The sequence below is a fragment of the Chaetodon trifascialis genome, chromosome 8 (genome assembly GCF_039877785.1).
Source record: "Chaetodon trifascialis isolate fChaTrf1 chromosome 8, fChaTrf1.hap1, whole genome shotgun sequence".
Classification (NCBI taxonomy): Eukaryota; Metazoa; Chordata; class Actinopteri; order Chaetodontiformes; family Chaetodontidae; genus Chaetodon; species Chaetodon trifascialis.
In genome coordinates this window covers 17,394,340-17,418,218 of record NC_092063.1, presented here as the reverse complement: position 1 = coordinate 17,418,218, position 23,879 = coordinate 17,394,340, and the positions used below count along the sequence as shown (strand labels likewise).

Here is a 23,879-nt window from a genome sequence, read left to right as displayed (position 1 = left end):
TGAAAGTCCCTGCCTCGTCATGCTTTTTGAAGATTCAGTTCAGGGTGATTCATGATTCGACACTCAGCATACACACAAGCACTGTAGTGTTCTCATCTGTATCTGCTCTTACAGATATCTTGCAGCCGGTTACAAGATTTCACACAAAAACAAGAAACCGCAAAGACTAATCAGAAACTCTGACCTAAAAATGTTTTTTGAATTGACGGGTCTTTGGATTTGGATCACTCAGTATTCATGTTGGATTTTTTTAACTTTTTTTTTTTTTTCAAATGGTAAAAATTTACAGGCACTGATGTTGTTGGATGTATTCGGCTCAAACGACAAACAGTTGTCTCACAGAATGGAACGTCTCCCATTGTTTGATTTTATTATTACCCAACTCCATTTTCAGCCAAACAGCAACAAATGCTACAAAGCATTTCTTGATGTGAATATTGGAGAAACCCTCCTGCAACGATGATGAAAAAAGCTGCACAACCCACTTCAAGGACAACCTCTGTGTGATTCCAGTTTTCCTTTTGTTTCCTTTAATGTTAACTGGATGGAAACATAAATTAGGTACATTTCAAGTATTTAGCTGAGCAAGTTTCAAAATATATACTTATGTAAATGAAGGGAACAAGGACAAACATGACAAATTACTTGCACTGAATTGACTGCACTTGTGCTGATGTAAAACAGTTACTGAATTCAAGAAATGTAAAACATGGAAATCCCAGGAACACCGTGTTTGTCCTTTAATAGTTGGTTTAAAATTAATATAACAGAGATTCTACTTGAGATAAACCAAATTTATTACACTAATATACACTTCTGGCTGACATCAGACAGTCATCAGCAGATTACAGAGCGGACCAATCACTGAGCCTACAGCGGCAAAGAAGCAGAAGTCCCACCTCTTCATTCAGGACTTCTTTAAACATTATTCATCCATACAAATTCATTTCAAATAAATCAAAAATAGATCTTTTACAGCATACTGCAATGTCGTTTGTCTCATCAGTCGACACTTTGAACATACACCCAGCCAACATAACTCAACATAATCTGCAGGTTAGGACAGGTGTCACACAGAAATGTGCAGCGCCCTTCTACCTTTTCTGTGTTTCCATGAAGGCCATGTGATGGAGGTGGAAATGGCACGAGAGCTGATATCCCTTCTTCTCACTCATGGACTCTTCTTGTTAGCTGGAGACAGAGTGAGTAATTCAATAAGTCAAGTATTCATTTATTACTTTCCTTTTCAATCATGGGGCATTTTTTTTAAACTTCCCCCATCCACCTCCACACTGAGAAGAAAAAAAAGAGCGATACAAGTTCTGCAACTTCCATCCGTGGAAGCCCTCGTTGTCTTACTGCAGCTTAATTACAAAATATTGGCGCCGTTTTCTGTAAAGATTACTCACTGTAGGAGGCCCTACATAATTTGGACCGGAGGGTTTGTCACGGAAAATAATACAATGCAACTGGGCTTTCTGTATTAGATTTCCGCTTTTAGCCTCCTTGACATTTCAAGCTGCATGAACTAATACATCTGTTATTTGTTGATCATTTGATTATTAACATACTTCACAAACCAAATCAGCTGCCCTGCTGGAGACACAGATACAGCTCAGCAGACAGCCTGGGTTTTTTCTCACACACTCGCAAAGAAGCACAATTCAGCCCTCAGTGAAAAAGGGGGAAAAAACATTTATCTTCCCCTCCTTTGAGCGTATGAGCACTCTGACACCGGCATGGAACAAAGCCCGTCATCACATTCTAATCTCGAATTTCAGGGCTTTTATTTCACCCAAATGCCACCCTGCTGGCCTTGTGAATTATTGACAGACTGACACCAATGTGAAAGGACACATAAAAGAGGCTAAAAGCTCCGGCCCTGGAAGAGCTTGTCCTCTCCTATTGCCGTCAACTGGGAGACAAACTCTGCTAATGCTTCTCTGGATGCTCACGGTAACTTTGAGACTGAAGTAGCAACATATGACTCCTGACCTACAGCTGCACTGTACAGGAGTGATAGTCTGAGCGGCACTGCCTCTTTGGTCTGTACAACAGCCTTAGTATGATTACAAGGGCAGGCACCAAGGCAAAGCTGTGAATTATCTGATCAAATCATGAAAATTAAAAGCAGTAAGTCACAAACGGTTAGTGCTGCATAAAGCCTTTTAAAGTCATTCTGATTTGACTACTGCCTGTCACTTCTCCTTTCAAAGAAACGTCACAACATGGTTCTTGGCTCGGCATGCACTCATTTAGTTTGCATGATGAAAAGTAAATTGAGGTAAGCTGTGTGTCAACTACACACTGCAATATTTGTCAGTTTTGCGTCTTCTCACGCCCACACCTACTCCTCATTTTGCTCAAGATTAAGATGTTACGGAAACAAGTGGAAACAGACAGTGAGGATTGATGTAAAGCATTAAAAAACAAACAGAATGAGTGCAAGCAGGATGCAACAAAGCCGTCAGCAGAGATGAGAAGCTGTGTTTGTTGAGTGTTTTTGTGTTTCTACTGTTGTCTAATCCACCTCGCTCTCATTGCTGGCACCCTCGGGCCGCCTCAGTTTGTCCACCTGTTCGTTAATCTGTCCATCCCCACCTCGCCGATCCTCTGTCTGCATGCTTAGACCCTCCTCCTCCTCCTCTTCCTCCTCCTCCTCCTCTACATGCATGACATCATCTTGGTTCTTTTTCTCCTCCTCCCCCTGCACCTCCATGCGGACCTGGTCCTTTAGGTCCAGGGGCAGTGTTGTGACCAGGCCCACAGGGCCAGCATCTCCATTGATACCATGAGCTCCATCGGGCCCTCCCAGTGCATCCTGGGGGCTGTGGTGTCCATCTTTATCGGGGGAGGAGTTGGCCGACTCATTACTGACAGGGGAGATGTCGCTGCTGCTGTTGATGGAGGGTGAGCCGGGTGCTGAAGGCGGCTTCAGGGGAATCTGCCACGAAGGGATCTTAGGAATTGTGGGAGTGGAAGGGAATTGTTTCCTACAGGAGGCGGTGGGAGTAGGCAGACAAGAGAGAGAGAAAATGAGGCCTGATCACAATCTCATCAAAAACCTCACTGTGATCAAAATGTGCAAAAAAGCAGCTTTCCCACAATGTAATCAGCCATAATTGGCCATACTGCAACCACAAAACTATATATAGCTTCCTAAGTCAGGTGCTGAATGAGAACATATCCTCAACACTGGTTTGTATTTTAGCATGCAGCCACACACAAAGCATCCTATGTAATTCTCATAATTACAGCAGAGAAAATGGCTTTTCCCCCCCAAACAGCCAGATGTTCACCACACCTGGTAAAGAAGCTCTGAGATTTTTTTAATTACATCCACTGCAGCTTTTAAGATCAAAAAGACAACGTTGAATCATAATGGGATCAGCACTTCTTGGTGGTTAAAAAAAAAATGATTTGGATCATTTGAACAGGAAGGGAACACGTTTGGAGACAGATGGTGATACAGAGCCTTTATTTTGTGATTCAAGCCTTTGCCAGAAAACTCATTGTGAGAGTCAGGATGAAGTCAAGAAAGCAAATGACAAAGGGATTATTACTGATTAGAATGTACGAGGGGAACAAAACATGCTCAACTAGACAGTTCTGAGGCAATTTTCGTCCTCGCCCGGTTTTCTGATGTACACTCTTACTTCAGGCTTCATTATAGACACTGATACATAATCATGCATGCTAATGGACCTGACTGAGCTGGGCTGTGGCTGACTATATTGAGGAACAATGCTGCAAAGAATCAGGGGATGCCCAGCATTATATTATAGCTTTATTAAAATGTGGACGATCAGATTTTTACCCCGACAACAAATAAAATGACTGACAAAAGCAAATATATTTGACCAGTTCATATAAATCTCTGCTTGTGTTTTTATATTCATGTGTGTTTTGCTCTCACAAAATGAGTTAAAGTTGCATTGGAGCAATTACGCACGTGTGGTTATCTCGCTACCCAATAAAAGCATTAAAACCCAGAAGACCAGCTGATGCCTGCAGTATGCTAATCGGCTGAGGCGAGTTGTGAAGTGAAAGAAACGGTGCAATCAGTATTATAACCGCCAGTGCCTGTGAGATTAAACATATCTGAGATTGATGATTGTGCTTAAAGTGTGCAGCTAACGTGGAATGACAATGCATAATATGTGTTTTTATCATATTCATTTGTACACAAATACAAACTTTCATGACTGCGTAACGGTTGTTTTGACATTGTTTCTGAGATCTAAACTCCAGAAACTATATATGTACTTACATAATAAACCTTAACTCAAGGTTAATGTAGTAGCTTTTTCCAGAGCTTACAAGCACATCTCACAGACTGCATGAGCAGATAAAAGTTTACATGGCCTGCAAACAAAGCTGTGAGTCGTACCAAACTGCTCGATGTGTTGCTGCTGCTGCTGCAGGCCCAGACAAAGCCAAAGCAGTAAAGCTCACCCTAAGAATAAATATCATTTTTGTGCACTTTTGGAGTGTTTGTTTTGCAGCTGGCGTCCCCTCAGAGCTCTGACTGAACTTCTACTGAAGCTTTGGTTGCTCTGAATAACTGAATCACATCTACCTGACACCAATAGAGTGCAGAGGTCTTTATTTCGATGCTTTCTACACAATTAGGTGTTGCTCTCATTTATTAGTTCTTTAAAACAAAGAATCAAATTGGGAGTGGTAGCTGTGATATTACGAAGTGCTGAAAGAGACCCTGCTAGTACTTCTTTTTAACACTAACCAGACTACTGGGAATTCTCCCGATGGCTTTTCCGGGCCTGATTTCAAGTTACAGCAAACAAAAACAGTTTCATTACAAACATGAGGTCAAGCAGGGTCTTGCTTCCAATGCTGTGTGTCTGTCTAGGCAGAGCATGGACATCCCCCTCCCTGGTATAAAGGACTCTTCGGATGTGCCATGTTTCAGTCATGTCATAGTCAGTGATGAATAGAAAAGTGTACCCTGATTTCAGATTTGTCAAATGACTGCTTCCAGAGTCAAGAATGTCATGCTCAATACACTAAAATGCATACAAGCAACAGGCTGCTTGGCTTGTTTGACTCTTCTGTCACATTCATTGTAATGATATGAGTCTTCATTTGTGTCTCAATCAGTCAAAGCAAAGTTTTAATCTCTGTCTGATGTGTGCAACCTGAAAACATTAAATAAAGCAAGTGTGAGAGTAATTTAAAAGAACAACAAAAGATATGTTTGAGTAAATTATCAATAATGTCAGCTTGTCCTGTTTAATCCTGTGACATGGTTCAAATGGACTGAATCCAGGAACTCCAAAGTGCATGAAAACAGTGAGCCGTCTGCCCTTAAACAAACAAACGTACGCACGCACACACACGCACACACACACACACGCACACACACACGCACACACGCACACACACACACACACACACACACACACACACACACACACACACACACACACACACACACACACACACACACACACACACACACACACACACACACACACACACACACACCTGTGCTGTTTCATGTGACCGGGGTCTGCAGACTTTGTTACCTGCTGAGAAGTAAGCCCTTCAAAGAGGCAATCTCAGCCTTCAGCTCTCCAACTGTTTGGTTGTCCAGGACACGGCTGGTTGAGGATGATGCCTATAGGAAAACCACAAGTGAGACACACGCAAACAACTATTACACACACACACAAGCAGTGTTCAGGTCACATGCAGGGTCGCAGCACAATGTCAATATATGCCTTTCAACGACTCCTCTATGCTCAGTCTCAACAATATGAAATCAAAAAAGCTTTGTTTTTCACAGGTAACATGGTAAACAAATACGGCAAATGCAAATCCTACAAAAGCCACATGTTTTTGTGTAGCCGGGTCATTCGTCACCATAACAACCTCACCACTACCTACTGCTGGCGATGACTGAAAAGAGGGCAAACAGTCACTTTTATGGCCTCACCTGCTCAGAAAGTCCAGTGAGTGTGAATCATGCTGTTTTTACATAATTTTCCATACTATCTAGAAAAGATTAGGCCAGTGTCCAGTGTTTTGGATAATGACTTTATCTTGAACAATGGCCACATTCATGACGGCAGACCATAGCTTAGCAGTTTGTTTTGTTCTTTTTGTCTTTTATCAAAGGCATGTGTTATCGCACACACTGGTGCGGCATGAAATGCTACAGGGTATTTGAATGGCAAATTGCTGCCAAAAATCTGTCTCGGCAGCACTTTTTTAGGGATAGGCAGGACTTTGACAGAGGGAGCTATAAAATGACGAGTTTTGATAAAGGCCCAGAGGGAAAAAAAACATCACATGGCAACAGTCAAATGCAATGATAAACCTGGACTGCAGCTGCTGCAAAGCCCTGTAGACTGTTGGGTCTCTGCACAATGAATGAAAATCTTATAGCAACTCAAATGGGGAAAACCTTGAAGGCCCAAAGTAGGTTGGGGCCCCCAGGGGGTCTCGAGATAAATCTGAGGGGATGTGAGATGATTAACAAATAAGAGAAAAGAATTGATGTTTATTTTTCGGACTTCTTTCAAATCACTGCATCTTAATTCTGACATACTGAGGAGTTGTGCTCCCTCAGGGCACTCAGAACAACTCAAGATCACGACTCACAGACAAATGCAGCTAGGCGTCATGACAAGGTATTGCTTGGCTATAAAGTGTCTCAAGCCAAAAAAGGTTGGAAACCAGTGATGTACATAATTGGTCCCCATTTAGAGTCCATTCCTGAATAAGAAGCACAAATGTGCGAGAACGGGAGGATAGACTGATGAGACCAGAGGGAGGAGAGGGAGAAGACAGCGGAAAAAGTGGGATAAAAGAAAGGTAAAAACTGTAATTAAGACTCTCCTGACTCACCAGAGGCAGCTTGTTAAGAAACGTGGACCCCCTATCGAGGGGAGAGGGATAACTTGGACTCTTTCGCTTGTAATTAAATCTAAGAGAAATTAATTGAATCACATCTGAAAGGGATCAGACTCATTTACAGTGGAAAGAGGGAGGCAGAGGAGGAGAAGAGAAGGGAGACAGAAAAGGAGACGAGGAGGGAAAGAGGCTTTTTTTTGTGGCTCTTATCGACTCCTAAACCTCTCTGATAAGGAGCCGTGTTTTGGAGGTGGTGCATTGGAGGCCGACTGAAGACACTCTTATTACAGCCGTCACCTCATTAGAACCATCTTAATCCCTCGCCTCCCCAAGGCACCCGTATAATAAGGCTGGATTCTGCTTCTCTCTCATTTTACATCGAAAAAAATTAATTGCTGCATGGGCTGAGCTAAAGACTTCCAAGGCACTCAGTGCACTTAGGAAAAATGCAAATTGCTCCAAATGTGAGGTTTTGTATATACTTCTACCACTTAACATTAGAAGAAAAGACTTTAGAGGAGAATTGTTAACCAGCAGCTACATACATTATGTGCATTTGCTCCAGAGCAGCGCCATATAATATCTCACATCAAGACTTGTCACACAACACTACCACCGACATATGTCTTATTAAGTCTGAAGAAACCTAATTAAATGTTGGGCCAAGACTGAATTTCAGCTTTGAGATACATTATGTTAGTGAGTACACACACACACACACACACACACACACACACACACACACACACACACACACACACACACACACACACACACACACACACACACACACACTGTGTGTGTAAGGATCTTGTGTTAAGTGCACTAGCTGCCTGGGTGGAGGCTGAGTGGAGGGGTATCAGTGACTGCAGGCTGAAAAAAGCATGGCTGACTTTAAAAGCTCCACCTGAAGTGCTGACACATATCCAATAGGCTGCATGAGTGTGTAAGATGTGATGTTTTAACAACCCTCTGATCAAAATATTTAAGTTCCGCGATGATTTTAGCAGCTTTGATTACAAAAGCATCATCCCGAAGGTGCTTCCTGGTCTGTCGATATACAACACAACAGTGCAGTCATTTCAATGTTCTGACTCTGCAGTTTGACCTCCACACTATTATTCTTTTATTATCACTATTATTTTCCCAAATACTTAAGAATGTTCAAATCCAGAGAAGTCTGCACTTTATTTGAGGTTAATGACGTTTCATTTGGTCGCCTGTTAATGGCGTCACATGCTGTTTTCCCCCTCTAGTTGCTATCCCTTCTGGGGAAATACAGGAAACACTAGATGATGTGGCAGAGAGTGAGGAAGGAAGTCAGTGAACTAGTTAGCTAATAATTTGATTAAAACTTCAACACTTTACCTTATGAACATGATTTCTGCCTTGAGTCTCATGAGACTCCCATGATCCAATGCTACTTCATGACGTCAAACTATATCTTTTGTTTCTGGTTTGATGGAGAGATCCCTCGTAGCAGAAATTGCACTCTGTACTTTTGACTCTTTTTAAATGCTTATGGGATGTGTGGACATACAGATGTTTTTCACCCTAAAGAGGCCAACAGTGAGCATGAAAAAGTGAATCAGAGTTAAAACCAAAAGTATTCCAAGTCATGAGCGTGCGTCTCTCTTTCTCTGGTGTTTGACTTCTATCTTACTTCCTGGTGTACAGGTGCAGAGCTTTGAGTGGCCTCAACAGTGGAGAACATAAGTCCCCATTTGGCATTGCACAATACAAAAAGCATCATGCATGAGCAAACAACCACCAAACGAAGACAACCAAAACCAAAATAACTCGCAGCTCAACCTATGAGAGATGTGTCACCTGTTACATTATCAACCAGCACTGTGCTACTGTGCTAGCTGGATGTGCTTTTTACTGTGTGAATACTGTCCATAGTAAAGATTTCCTCTAACTGGTTTCGAAAAGCCTTGTAACTAATATGTCTCAGGTGGGTGCCTGGATGTGACAGGGGTCGGCCTCTTTCTGCTGGTTCACTAAGTGCTTCAAGAAAAAAGAAAAATGTATATTACAGGCAAAGAGAAAAAAAAAAGACTGCAGCAGCAGCAAGGATGGCAACGCATCTGGCTAAATGAAGATAAATGCCTGTGGACCATTAGCAACAAGATAAGATCTTTAACAAGCCTTGTTTAAGAGTGTCTGAAGGCAAATTAATTCACAGTTACTCCGCCGGCAGACAGTGTGTTTTCTTGTAACGCATGTATATTTATGATGGAATTAGTTTCAAAAGGAAGTCCCCAGAGGAGTGTTTTTGAGTGGAAACACTGGTACAGTGCAATTGATTTCACTCTATTTATGCACTTTCCCACTGGCAGTTCATCTCGCACAAGCAAGGAGGCGGTTTCTAATCTTCTATGTAGTATCCACTAATAAAGAGAACGATCAGTGAGTCGAGACAGCAGGGCAAACACAGTTAACGGGCAGATTTGTAATGATAATGGAGCAGAAATAGAACTTGGCTGTTTAACATCAGGGAAGAATCGTCCTGAGGCAAATCTATCCTTAACACTGGTGGGAGAATACAGTGCCGTCTTACACGACGTATGTGTGTAAGATAACTGAGAAAACTGTGAAAAGGAGGGGAACTGTCTCGGGCTCTGAAGTCTGGAAATGTGCAGCATCAGCATGCACTGTGTGTGTGTGTGTGTGTGTGTGTGTGTGTGTGTGTGTGTGTGTGTGTGTGTGTGTGTGTGTGTGTGCGCGTGTGTGTGTGTGCGCGCAGACATGACTCAGTCTGTCTAAAGTGACTTCCATAATGAGGTCCCCAGTTTAGGGACAGCAAACGCACTCCGCAACTGAGCGGTTTCCAAACTACGAGAAATGTTTACTTAGCAGCTGCGGAAACAGAAGTCTCCATGTGTTTCGGGTTAAAGGCACATTTCCGCGTTGAGAGGTATAATTGCTAAGCGTGGCGCACTTTGAGCGGCGTGGTGAGGCAAACCCCGAAAGCCGCAAACGGTGAATGATAAGTAGCTCGCTAGCTCCAACATGTGTTTCTCATCAAACATCCCGGACCTGAAAACAATTTCCCAATTTCCCCCATGGCCTGAGACAACAGAGGGCCTTGTGCCTACTCGCAGGGAAATTTAAGATCAACACTATAGCTATAAAGCAGAGTTTATGATTTGTTTAATGGGTGTTTTGATGTGAATTATACTTTTTATACACTACTGCTGTCCAACAAGGCACTCATAGCAAATGAAGTAGACACTTTTTAATCCAATCTGTGTATTTGGAGATGACGACTGAAAAGAAAAAAAACATCCCGTGTCCCTTCATGTGGGTGGGAACTCATTGTTTAAAGTGGGCCGTCAAGCCCGCCTGACAGAAAACCTTGGATAGTTTTGTTTGAGACAGCATGGGGTGAAATCAGATCATCGTTCCCATGTATTCACACATGCTGATTTGCTTTCGACACCGCTCGGAGAATGCGTGGCTGAGAACTTGAAACGGCGCAAAATGAGCTATGACTCGTCAGTTTTTGATGAACCTCGTCCAGGGAAGAGATTCATATTTTTCTTCCTCGTTTGTGCTGAAGCAGATGTGTCCGCATATGTTTTCCTGCGATATCCAGATGCTACTACAGTGAAACACCCATGTGCTGAACAAGCTGTGGACATAAAACATTGTCTAAGATTGTCTCTTCCAAGGCACTTTTTTAGAGCCCAGAGATCATAAAGCTATTTACGAGCAGTGTTATAAAAAGCAAGCAACATTTCATCCCAGCACATAAGTTTTTAGAACAATCACTCAGTCCGATTCACCTAAACACTTACAATTCTAAGTAGATTATGAACACTGTCTATAAAAATCAAGGCGAAGAGGAACGACAATATGGTTTAAGATTATGGTCCCATGATGAGATGCACCATACTTTTTTGCAGCCTGTGTTCTGATGATATACAGTATAATAATACTGTCCGTCTTAGGTAGTTACGACTCGGCGAGAACGCAAGAGATTTTAGTACACAGAGGCCTCGAGAAAACCTTTTCTCTCCTCATCAATCTGGAAATTTCAACCTGCAACTTCATGTGTACTGAGCTCTTCTGTAATTTCAGACTTAGTGCCCGTCTAGCTTTCCTCAAAAACATCAGTCATACATAACAGACATTAAAGGTGCAGCCGATAACTTTCATGTTCAAACTGCAGCAGAGAAGCACTTAAAGCCAGCTTTGTAAAGTTCTTTCATCTCATTGCTGTCAGTTTGCAGTAAAGATATACCAACACAAACATGTCATTGGGCGAAATGATTAAGTTTGAATTAAATTACAGTAAAAAATAAAATCTGCAGTTTGACAAGAAAAACCGGTGAAAGGAGAAGGTGGGGTGGTAACAAACAAAGGTAGCATGGCAGTGATTCTGCTATTTGTGGTGGTAGGTGAAGGGTGCTGATGAGGCGGGAGCTACCTCTGCTGCTGCCAGTTCCTGAGAGAGCTCCTGGATCCTCTGCTGCTGCTGGATCAGGAGCTCTTGGACAGAGACCAAGGTCTGCTGCAGCTGGCTGACTGTGGAAACAAGCAGAATAGCAGACAGTACACTCAGCACACTTCAAACAGAGCAAAAAAGAGGAAGTAAGATTGTGTGATAAGGTTGTTTTGGTGCCACAAAAGTGAACATTTTATTTCCCGAGGCGATGACAGAACTGATGAGACTCAACTTGTGTCACCGATCAAAGCTGTCCTCCAAGAATTGTAATCAAAGCTAATACCCGGTAACTTTAGTCGCAGCTTTTTGGTCCGATACGCTGGGGGTAGAGGGTGCGAGGGGGGAGGGGGCACATAGGATGGAGATATTAATCTCTAGTGCCTGAACTTAAATCAAATAACAGTCTCTAACCTTCCATTATCCACCCAGACACTGCCTTCTAATGCATCTTAAATCCTCAAACGATCAACAAAGGAAAAAACAAGGCTCTCATTTGGGAGGAGGCTGCCAGACAAAATGTCCCCCCTAATCCTAATAAATATTGTTCTTTTTCCATTGACTTTGAAGATTGAATTAGTTCAAGTGTTGGTGTTGGACGAGGGTGTATGATTTCAAATAACACCGGGCACAGTTTGTTGCCCCCTGCTTCCAGTCACACGTGTATTACCAAACAATGCATTAAGTTTCCCCGAGCTGATTATATTACAGAAAACCAATAAACATTCATATAAATCATGGGCGTGTAAAGTGTTAAATCAAGCCTAATAGGATTAACATCAACAGATATTGTGGCGGTCCACTGCTGAGGTTGTCAGGCCAATGGTTAAAAGCCTGAGCTGCAGCCGGCTGGACGGGATGTAAAGAACCCTCCTTTCACATTAACCCAGGCTGGGACAAAAGACAGAGCCCGGCTTGTAGGCTGTGTTTCTTTTGAAAAACCAACTCAGACAAAATATTTGATCTTTCAAAGAGGCTAATATCTTGCAGTGACACCTGTGTTTAAATGGGTGGAGTTGTATCAATATGGGTGGGGTGCTGAAACGTTTGATCTTTTCATGCTTCCAGAATCCTCCGGGACACGAGTTTGAGCAGGATCGTCGGCTGAGGCTGCAGACCATTGTGCTAACGGTTTGAGTTTGCTACTCCATTTGTGATGCAGAGTGTGACCAGCCTTTCTGAAGATGGCAATAAAACTAAAATACCGCAGCCATCCCTGCTTAAAAAAAGGTGTTAGTATGACAGGGTGCGCACGCTAAACCAAGAGCTGCCCTATTAGTCTCTGATTCCACCTCGCCACAAAACAGCTTATCCAGATGTGTGGGACAGTCTGCCAGCCTGTAGCGCTGTGCCTCCTGAATTACCACTGGCACCGCTTTTTCAGCCACTTCAGCCAAACGGTCCAATTCTTTTCATGTCTCTCCACAAAAGTTGACTCCTTTGTACTGTTCAGAGACTTGACAAAAATGCATAAATTCTTATCCTCAGTTATCACAGATATGAAGCCAAGAATAATGAAGTCAAAGAATTTGGCCAGGCATGAATCAGATGGAGGCTGTAGCTGTGGTGTGTGTGTGTGTGTGTGTGTGTGTGTGTGTGTGTGTGTGTGTGTGTGTGTGTGTGTGTGTGTGTGAGAGAGAGAGAGAGAGAGAGAGAGAATCGGAGACAAGATGATGTGTGAGCCTTGCAGCTGCTGTGAGGAGGGTGCACATTGTGTATTCAGTAAATTATTCAGTAAATACCTCGATATAATGTACACTACATATGTCCAGGCCTGTCTCTGTCTTTAATGGCCAGCTGGTCACCAATATGGCTCCCACTGACAAAGAGTGCCCAAACAGCCTCACAATTCCATTACAGCCTGGGTGCGCTGAAGTAGTTCCAAGATCCATTCATTAATTGTCTGTGTGAAGTTGTAGGCAAATCATAATGGGAGTCAGGGCCCCTACTTTCGAGCTGGGGCTGGCGAGAGAGACTAATGTGGTCCCCATTCAAAAGGATACATCACCTCATTGCGCCCGGCACTAGAGAAATACATGAACTTTAACAAAAGGGGGTTCAAGCAATTGGCAGCAGGGAGGCAGTCGGTCGCTATTACTCAGTGCAGCGAGGAGAGAGGGAGCGAGAGGGAGAGGAAGACAAAGGGAAAGCAGGGGGAGAAAACTCTCAGTGTAATTGCAACCCCTCTCCCCAACTGTTAACTACAACAGTCATTAACTACAATAGCAGCTTGGCCACTGCAGTCATAGCAAATTAGTTCCCCACACTGGCTGAAGAAAAGACCCATGTTTTTTCTTTTTCTTTTTTTTTCCCCACTGTAGTCTCACCTACTCACTGCAAAACATGGCAGGACTTACTGGGAAATCGTGTCTTCACCAACAAACAAAACAGGGTTTGGAAGTTGGCAAATCTCCAAAAAGTGATAAGTAGAGCAAGAATGGGCAGTGAAATAGCCAGAGGAAATGTGTTTGCATAGTTGGGAGAAAATGACCATAAAAGAGCATGTATTTGTTAATCAGATTCCGGGTGGCACACCTTGCACGCGATCTCACACAGTTGCTGGCCTCCACCTACCTTAGCCAGCCAGAAAACAATAGCATGGGTGTGACTGGATAAAATGATAACAGCCATATTTTCATCCACACGATGTTGGTCCGTGACAGGCGCTGTAAACTCAAACACTAAATTTGTTTTAATTTGGAGATGAAGGGACGATCAAACAAAGGATGCTTGTGTTTAAACCAGCACGGTTGTATTCATGATTCTAGTTAAGAGAACAGCCTGTGAAGGAAACATTTGTTTTGGCCCATCTTTGTCTGTTTACAGCTCGCAGCCGGCTAACCACAGGTGTGATGGAAACTCGTACAGTTTTTCTACTGAACCTAAAGATGCACACATGGATTTGGAAAATGGGAAAGAGGCACTGGCTTTAGGAACACTGTTTAGGAATAAACAACTCTGGAGTCAGACTCTTTATCTTGTTTTGCTACGTCATACAGACAGGTGCACACAGCTCATGCACGCCTGAATGCGACCTCTTTATTACATTTAAAGGGAATTCATTTGATTAAAAGAAACGTTTTGATTTGAATTCACATTTCAAATTAACAAGTTAAGCACTGACCTAAATTATGTAACATGCCACTGAAAGCGTTACTCAAAACCTTTTTAGAATTGCGGTTAATGTCCTGTTACCTCCTTTCTCTTGGTTCTTTTGTTCAGCCTGTCTTGAGCATCTTGAAAAGAACTGCAGTTATTATTATTCTTTAAAAACTGTAGTTTCCACTATGCCTGTATTTCTGCCAGGCCACCGATCTCTAATAAGGATTGGTACCTTTCAGGTGAAAACACACTCCAGTTCAACACTACTGCTAACGAGACCAAACTTTCTCAGAGTGCCTCTCTCATTTACGCCTCCCTGGATTTTTAATTATACTGACAAAGAGCTTAGGAAAGCATCTCTCTCCTTGCTTCTCTCTCTCTCTCCATGCTTGACAGCCAGGTTGAGATTCCTCACCTGTCCAACATGGGAGCCGCACCTGTCACCGTGCACTTAATCACACTAGGGCCAGTGCTGAGCCCAGACGCCACACAGTGCCATGCCGCACGCACATCCTGCACACACACACGCACAGAAAATTAAAATGAACTTTCTCGCCACCTACGGGGAAGAGGGTGGATGATGATGATGGCGGCGGAGGTTTGGATGGGGGTGAGGTTGGTGCAGGGGGAGACGAATGGAAGGGGGGAGTGAGAGAGGACGGGCGGGGGGAGGAAAAGTTGTCATTTCCCAACTCCTCATTAATATTCCGAGGTTAAGAGCTTTTCAGCGAAACGTAATTAATTGAGCCCGAGCCTGACAGTAAACAAGCAATTTCAAATTAAAGCGAAATGACAGCAGCGTCATTTGTTAAAAACGTGCGGGGCCCCCCGATTTTGGCGACAGATAAATGAGGGAAAATGTTAAGGAGGGAGAAAGTGATGAAGATATTAATCTTCACCTGTCTGTGTCAGCGTGCCACTCATTGCCGCAATGTTGCTCTCCATCCTCTGCAGATGCTTCTTGTCCTCTCGGCTGCCCATAATGAGGGGAAGGATGTATTTCTGCAATTAAAAACATGGTATAATATTACACTTCTCTCTGGTGGGAAGGGGCAGAAAGATGAAGAACAGGACAGGGAAAAGACAGGGCCACACAGACTTGGTAGTGTAGGGTCAAATGCATTGTTTTACTGGACAAGCGCTTCATTGTCTAAATGGCCTGATTAGGTGTATGTATTTCTGCAGCGTGTCCCTGCAACTGATGGAGGTATGTGCATACATCTAGAGTTGAAACCATTAGTAGATTAGAAAATTAATCAACAAGTTTGATAATCAATTAGTCATTTAAAGGGATAGTTTGGATTATTCGAAGTGGGGTTGTATGAGGTTCTTATCAATTTTTAGTTATTATGTGACTACTGGGCTAGTTTAAAGACTCAGTGAGGATTCATTCTTAATACCACATACAACTCCACTCCAAAAAACCTGAACTTTAAGTTGTCTGTCAAGCATAAATGTCACGTATTTGCTGGTTCCTCAATTGCTGCTTTTCTTGATTTTACATTATTCACACTTGGTCAAAAAATAAAGCAATTTAAAGATGCAACAATCAGACGAATCTATGATGAAAGTAACTGTTAGGAGCAGCCCTAAAACACATTTCTAGCAATAAAAATGAATGAAACCTAGGAAGAGACAGTGAAAGCAAAAGACAGGCCTACAGGGAAAAACATGGTGGTGAACACTGAAAATAGTCTTCCAAAACCAAAAACAATGTCATGTTGTTTATCGTCTCTGCCACTGAATAAACAGAACTCTACCAAAATGATATGTATGTCTGACAGCCAAATGAGGATGTTTGTTATCCAGTGTGAGTGTTAACCAGATGAGCAGCTGGTGAGTGTCTCACTGGATCCTTTACATGTTTGTGTCAAGCCGAGCTCAACAAATAAAATCAATGTCCATGTGACCCTTGGAGGGCCCCACTGAACTGCATTCAAAATCACAATGGTTGTTTTTTTTGTTTTGGTTTTAAGGCTGAATAAAGATCACTTAATCACTCACAGCCAGTTTGCAGCTCTCTGCTGCCTGAGCCAGGTTTTCTCTCCAGCTCAGGTGGCAAGCAGCCACACCAGCGCAAGTAATAAACACTTTTTAGAGAAAAAGATTAAATGAGTGTCAACACGTGGTAATTAATAAGTGGGTTGCTGGGAGTGTGGTGTTTACAAGGTGCACCATAACATAAATAAAGTATGGGCAGAAGCCTGGACATATGGTGCGACTGGCGCTACGCTCCAGTGACATGACAGCAACCTGTGCTGTCCCGCCAGGGAATCCCACCTCCCAGACGACCAGTGGCTGGCAAACCCTGCTGTATGTAGAAAACAGTGGACTGGTACAGTGCGTATTTTCATCAGTGAAAGACTGCAGGGCCAGAGGAATAAGGGACTGGAGACTCTGAATGTGCATGTGCAGCATTATGAAAGGCACACAGGGTCAGGTAGGCATATGCATGTACATGATATGCACGCTCCTTTCTCTCCTGTACACACACAGAAAAGAACGGCCTGTCATCTAAGCCAAGAGCTACTGCTAGAGCTCCTGTCCTCCTCTAAAACGAGAGTAATGGCTTCCACATGCCACTCAGACAACTACTAACAACCACTATGGGATTAATGTCACCGGGGACAAGGGGCCTCATGAGCTCATGTTCAAGGGCTGCTAAGCCCGATAAAACTAGGGTGATTATTTTTAGAAGGTGGGACGTCAAAAAAATGGTTGTGTGCTGTGTTAGCAACTATATTTTTTAAAGGAAAAAAATTTACATCTGAGAGGAGGAGGAAAGGGGAGGTTAAAAAGAAGGGGTTCAAATGAGATCACGCTTTGACGTAAAGCAGGGTAGGTTTAATAACAAGACCAGAGTGATGTTACATACTGCAGAGGCGCCTTCTATTCTAGCACCATAATTCATCACAAACTGATGTACTTGCTAAGCCCACCAATTTAAATGTAATATCAGGGAGAGGCAACACGCACAGATCTCAGGATGCAAAGTATAATATGTACACTGTGACTGTGAAAACAAAGTCGGTGAGGAAACAGAGTCAGAAGAGCAGAAGAAACAGGGCGTAACTTACCTTGTAAAGCTGATGAAAGCCAAAAGCGATGCCCACCATAATGATGGTGAGGGCGCCATAGTCTCTCCATCTGTAGCCTGTTGGACCTGGAGAGGAGGATAAATCAGTTGAACACAGTAAAATAGTGATTTGAATACTGACTCACTTTAATATGGTTGAAATGCTCTCCCAGCACTGGCATATTAAGTACATTAATCTGTATACACACTGTGACATGAAACTTACAGAACAGTGTCTTAAATCACCAATAAATTAAATAACATTTTTGCTGAGCATTTTTGAATGCACGTTAGATTTTTTTCTATGTACCGTTCCAGGCAACCATTGTTTCCTTTTTTCAGTATTACATAACTGTTGCGTGGTTGCACAGTTTAGATGCAGATCCCCATAAAAAAGTCTATGAAATCCATATTAATTTTTATCATAGAATTTTTTCTGTATTTTCTGATCTAAAGGACCAGTGTGTAACACTTAGGAGGCTCTACTGGAAGAATTTAGCAGAAACTTGCATTTTTGGCATTTGATATAACACAATACATTTTTCATCCAACAGATCCTCTGCTAGACAGCCTCCACCTGCAGCTCAAACACAGCGGGTAGGTGAGTCTGATGCACGTCACACTCACGTCCAAGCAACGCACTTCCTTTTTGCAAAGCTTGATGATGGGTGATTGACGGATGTTGCATTGTCATATTTTCCAACAGAATATCTGACTCTGAACACACAGCCATGACGTTTTCAACTAACTTTCGTCTGCCCATGTCGCATTTCTGAGAATTTGTTGACGTGATGAATTGATTTGTTAGTTTTAATCAATGGAATCGAAAGACTTAAGGTCACATGTACCCATTCAAAATTTGTGGTAAATAAAAACCCATCGGAGGGGTTCTTTAAGATAAAAAACAATGTACACATTGCTTTAGAAATTTATTTCTACACTTAATGAGCAAAGCCCAAAACAACTTCTCTCTTCGTGATGTTACAATCATTGCACTCATTTATCCAGTTGTTTACGAAAAAGGTCTATAAAAAAACCTGTAAAGGGCGGGTCTACAGAGCAAACAACACTCTCTATCCGGCTCTTCGAGAAAGCACGCCATCGTCTTTCATTTATTTTGGGGTGGGCCCTAATAGAGTGTCTATAAACCTTTAAACAACTGAAGAGGTTACGTGTGTGTGTGTGTGTGTGTGTGTGTGTGTGCTTGTGTGTTTTAAAGTTGACTGTCGTGCTGAGTGACAGATCATGTGAAAGTGTGTCATTGTGCAAGCTGTCATCTGGGTAGGCCAACTGTCTGTCAAAGTGGAAATTCCCCACATAAGAGAGGCATTCAACTGAAAATGTCACTAAACAACAAACAGGTCTGGAGAAAATATATTGTATGAGTTTTTCTTTTATTTACTCTGATGGGGCTTAAATGAATAGGAAATGATTAGAGGCTAGGCCACTAACGTACATCATTGATATTCTATTATAGGTCTGATTTCACCTAATGGGTTATGTGGTACATGTTTTCTGGCTTCAAGTAAGTAAACCAAATTGATCTTGTGCCTTACCGCTTGTGTGATTTGACATGCAAATAAAATGAGAGACCCACTGTCATACTGGACTATATGGTATATTTTCAAGGTGAATGCTATTTTATTCTCCTCACTCAAGGGCAAGTTTCATTGCTGCCGCAGCATTCAGGGATGAACCTGTAACCTTTTGTATCAAAAATTTTGAATCATTCTCCAGCATCCATATGGTAACCACATAAATTTGGGTCTTCATCAACATTATAGCTGCGATAGGCTGTCACCTATCCCAGAACACCATGCTGCTGAAAGGCCTGGGAGTCCTTGGGATAGGTGGTTGACCCTGAACGAGCCTCACTGCATCACCAGGGGTCTTCACTTGCTCTTTTCTCCCCCTTTAGGACCTTTCATTCTTCCTCTGTCTCTCCCTTTTCCTCTACCACTTCCACTCTGCCATCTTCCTTTTTTTATTTGGTCACTTAAGCTGTGGAACTGTGGTCTCCATCCCCCGTTTTTCCAATCTCCTCTCAAATTTATTGGGTTCAGTGGAGGCCTTCCTGTCCTTCTACCGCGTGGAAATAGAGATCAGAGTATCCATTACTTGGACAGAGATGGATGCGGGTCCCCGTGCACCGTCCCCATAACAAGGACATCAAAGGGAGGTAGCCCCCTCTTTTCAGCATGACCCCCCATACAAGACTCCCCGCTCTCACCTCATTATGCAGCTCCCTTATAGCCGTTTTGATATAAAACCCCCCACTATGGACAGAGAGCCGCGAGTCTCCCTAACTACATGGCCATCCCATCAACATCACTTTCATTACAAAACATGAGATGCCAGGGGAGTCAAGGACAGTGTGGTAATAAATGAGGGTGGAATACATCTGGAATCATTGTCATATGGGTTAAGCATTACGCGGACTTCATTCTGCATTGGTAAATCAGTGGACAGCACTCATAACCTCCTGAGGTAATAAAGATACAGGTCGTAGTGTGGGGTCTCGCCAGGGTGGAACCCCTTGAAACAGAACAGCAAGAGACTTCATGAGCTTGTGCTGTGCAATGTCATCTTCCCTGTGTCTCCATTCACAATCAAGGAAAATGCTGTATGGCACACATGTGCGTAATACTGTAAAGATCCTGGTATTTGGTGAGCTATGGACAATCCTGTTTAATGAGTTTAAATGAATAAAAACAAGAGGGAAGACCTCTAAGTTTTGAATTAGACTCTAGATGGTGCACATAAATATTAATATCATGTATATGCACCAGGTATCAAAGGGGAGAAAAGGATGTGTGCGCTCACTGTGCGGTGCAGGAACCAGCTGAGTTGCATGGAGTGGATGTGGGGGCCCCACAGGGCTCAGAGGCAGGACCTCTTCTGTGCTGCCAGAGCGCTGAATGGCTATTTCTACCTCCTCGTCTGTCAGCCCTGGAATCAAGACACACACATTTAAGACATTTGGAGGGGGTTTAGTGACTGCGTGTTAATGGGAAACACCAAACGGCTCCTTAGCTGTCATAATGTATGCTTAAATACTTCCCCAGCTCCACATAAATCTTTTGACTACAATTTAGGGAAAGTATGTCAAATCTTCATTCAATTTTACCTGCCCTCTTCTCAAAAATGCATTTTCATTTCATAATTCAGATATGCCACTGAGAGTTTCTGTTTCATGGACATCCATCACAGGAAGATGGTGTGAAAAGGTTCACACAATGAAATCTGAAACTCTGCGAGCCTATTAACTGCCACCAAAGGCAAAGAAAATAAGAGTCTGTCCACTTCTCCAGTTATATTTCCCATGTGGAGATTTCATACACCCCAGACAGTGAAAATGCATTATTTTAATTTCTTCATTGTAATGTAAATGTATTACATAATTTTGCAAATGCCAATATAATTTAATCTTCAGATCTTTTTAATGATTTTAGTGATGATTAAATTGCAAAGGGCTCCCTGATGGAGAATCAGATGGGAGGAAAAAAAATCTAATATGAACATCTCCTTTTGTGGCAAGAAAGGATTTTATTTCAGGCGCCATATGCTGCCATTGCTGTGGGTCTCATCTCGTAATGAGCATCTTGGTCTGAACAAAGGAAAATAATTACAACTTTTGGTGAACTACGTTAAAAAAACAACATTAACCAATTTATAGATAAACAATTAGGAAGACAAAGGAATGTATGCTAGTTCTTAGATGCTGCTGAGCATGCTCTAGCTTACGGTGAAAAAAAGTCCAGATGATGATGCTGAGTATTGCTTATAGTAGCCTGACAGGGTAACATTTTACTATCACTTCCTTTAGCCATTTCCCTTGCTTACTGACAGAAAATCCCCTTTGTGAGGGCGATTTTTGCTTGAACTGTTCCCACAGGATTTGGAGAATTTACACAAGCTCAGAATAGGTTTCCTCCATCCTGTGAGAGAAACTGAGCAATTGGAAAGGGTTCAGTTGCTGTCTTTCAAATGCCTGCACATTTTCATTGATAGCAACTGCACAGAGCCAGATCCTAATAGCTCTGGTCCTGACCTCCAGAGTGGTTTTCACAAGAGGAAGCATACAGCAGCATCCACATGGAGTATTAATAATAGAAACTGTGTAAACAAGAAAAGTAGAAATGTTCATTTCTTAAGGCGGCTAACATGATAAACAAATCATTTAATTAATGATTCCTCCCGTTTTAATGTCTGTTTTAGTGGCATAATTGTGAGACAGATACCTGAATAGCAGGTTGAACAAAAATCCTGCTTTAACCTGTGCCTGTGTCAGCAGCCCAAAAGCATAAAGACATCCTTTGATAATCTACCACACAGCTTACACCAAGAGGAGGTCCCTCCCGTCACCTATTTAAATGCTTCGGGGACTTCAAATGGCCATGAAAATTGTTGAATAATTGAAGGCAAATATTGGCCGGCCTGTAGTCTACAGCAGGTCCTGAGTGCCAGGAAGTGGTGAGCGCCATGTGCTGAGTTTGTGCAGTCAGACTGCACTGTCAAATAAGCAATAATGTGTCCCTGGACTCCTGATTCATCTGACCACAGCAGACTGCATGGTGGCAGACTATTGAGTGAGACATGCTCGGATCTCAGTTTCACCAAATGAGAAGAAATAACAACATGCTTCAGGTTTTTCCTTTCACCTTGAAATGTCAAGTCTTTTTTAAATAATACACATTTAGGCGACCATCAAGCTTAATGTATGTACATCTTAATGGCTGTTCATACCTTTGATGCTGTTTATGCGACAAAAAACAAAGGTGTTTTTTTTTTTATTCAAAATAAAACACATGGAGATTCCTAAAGCTGTTTTCTAGTCAAATTACATCTTGCTAAGTTGTGTTGCATGCTCTGATCTGTTTGTTGTAGACGTGAAGACAACAGCAAATGAAAGAGCCCTTAGATCCAAAAGAAAAGGGAACAAGGTGAAAGTGAGTTTTACATATAAAAGGAAAAGACAAAAAGGGGATTGTGAAATTTATTATGGGTTCCAAAACCTGTGGAATGACCCATGGACCCCCATTTCAGATCGACCTGTGGGGAGATGAATTTTTTAAGACATAAATTACATCTAATGACGACACCATAAAAAAGAACAATAATGGAAAGCTATTCTGTATTTCATTATACTGTATTATTTGGTGCACCTGATACACGCAGTGCCTGTTTATGAGTCACCGTATTAGCAGATGCTCAGCCAAAGCATTTGCTTTGACCTTGCCATTCTCATTGGGGCATGAAATTACGGTGCTGGCACCTCGATATTACAGCTATAAATACTGTAAACTGCATATCTGGGCTACGTTTTCTATTGTCTTTCAACATAAACCTGATCGGTATTTATTTAAAGGAAAACCCATTGCTCGTCAGGTTATTTACAGCTCTATTTTCAGTGGCTCATATTCTCTGGGTATTTTTTAAGGGCAAAGAGGCAGCAAGGCTCTTACATTAAATCCATTTCTCCAATTCTGGCACTTCTGGACTTTATGGGTCAGCACCTAGGCCGGACAGCCAATTATAAAAATTGCTTACTAAAATATTTTGGATGGTAAAAGGTGAAAGCCTTTCCCGCTGTCCTCCAAGGCCTGAATTATGAAGTTGCCCTTGAGTGAAAATTACTTACATTTTGAATATCGTATTTAGAAAAAAATAAAAAAAGACATGGCAGAGGTCATAAATAGATGGAGGTCAATGGGTTATTAAGAAGTCGAGTACAACTTCAACCCGTTTCTCATGCTGTGCTGGCGTGGGAGATTCTACATGCCATTTGGTTCGGTACAACTGCTTGAAAATAGCATGCCCTAAATAATGACCACTCTCATAGAGTATTCATTTATGTATTAAAAAAGGGGACTCTGCTCTCATTTCCCTGCTTTATCGCCTTGTACTGATGACAAAGTAGGCAAGGCCTGGGCTAGGTGGCGCCGTGGAGTAATTTATAACCACATCAATCCCTTTACCTTCTATGCAGGCCTTGGTCATTGTCATTTTTGTCCGAGAGGTGAGCCACATAACCCCACTTACAAACAGCATCCTATTAATATCTGGGATGATGAACCTTACCCTTACCTTCATAGCAGGTATGGTAATAGACCAACAGCCTACCTGTGTTCCCTGTGACCCTCGATCACTGGCCCTCTACTCAGGGTGAAATCTATTAGCATTATTTATTCAACTCAATAACAACTGGGACGGTATAAAAAAGAAATAAGTCAAGGCATCATTTATGTCTCACTGACAGAGAATGTACTGCGCCTGTTTCCCCTGCTGAATTTACCTGTAATGCAACAATGTATGTGTGCTCTCTTTACTTTCCCAGACAAACTGCACTCAGTCTGGTAATCTGGGAGCGGCTGA

At 42.4% G+C, this 23,879-nt stretch overlaps 1 protein-coding gene across 2 annotated transcripts in view; it reads right to left on the bottom strand.

The window, feature by feature from the left end:
* Positions 1-346: 346 nt before the first annotated feature.
* Positions 347-23,879, bottom strand: part of pex14 (peroxisomal biogenesis factor 14) — a 48,089-nt gene continuing 24,556 nt past the window's right edge. Inside the window, exons 4-10 of one of the 2 annotated variants that reach the window (XM_070969190.1) lie at positions 20,328-20,453; positions 17,506-17,591; positions 15,328-15,430; positions 11,312-11,409; positions 5,547-5,638; positions 2,531-2,993; positions 347-1,191 (exon numbers count right to left, since the gene is read on the bottom strand). In XM_070969190.1, the coding sequence (XP_070825291.1) occupies positions 1,168-1,191; positions 2,531-2,993; positions 5,547-5,638; positions 11,312-11,409; positions 15,328-15,430; positions 17,506-17,591; positions 20,328-20,453 (992 nt within the window). In that variant the 3' untranslated portion in view covers positions 347-1,167. Of the gene's footprint in view, positions 1,192-2,389; positions 2,994-5,546; positions 5,639-11,311; positions 11,410-15,327; positions 15,431-17,505; positions 17,592-20,327; positions 20,454-23,879 lie in introns of those variants that run through there. The other variant, XM_070969191.1, reaches the window with a different exon arrangement.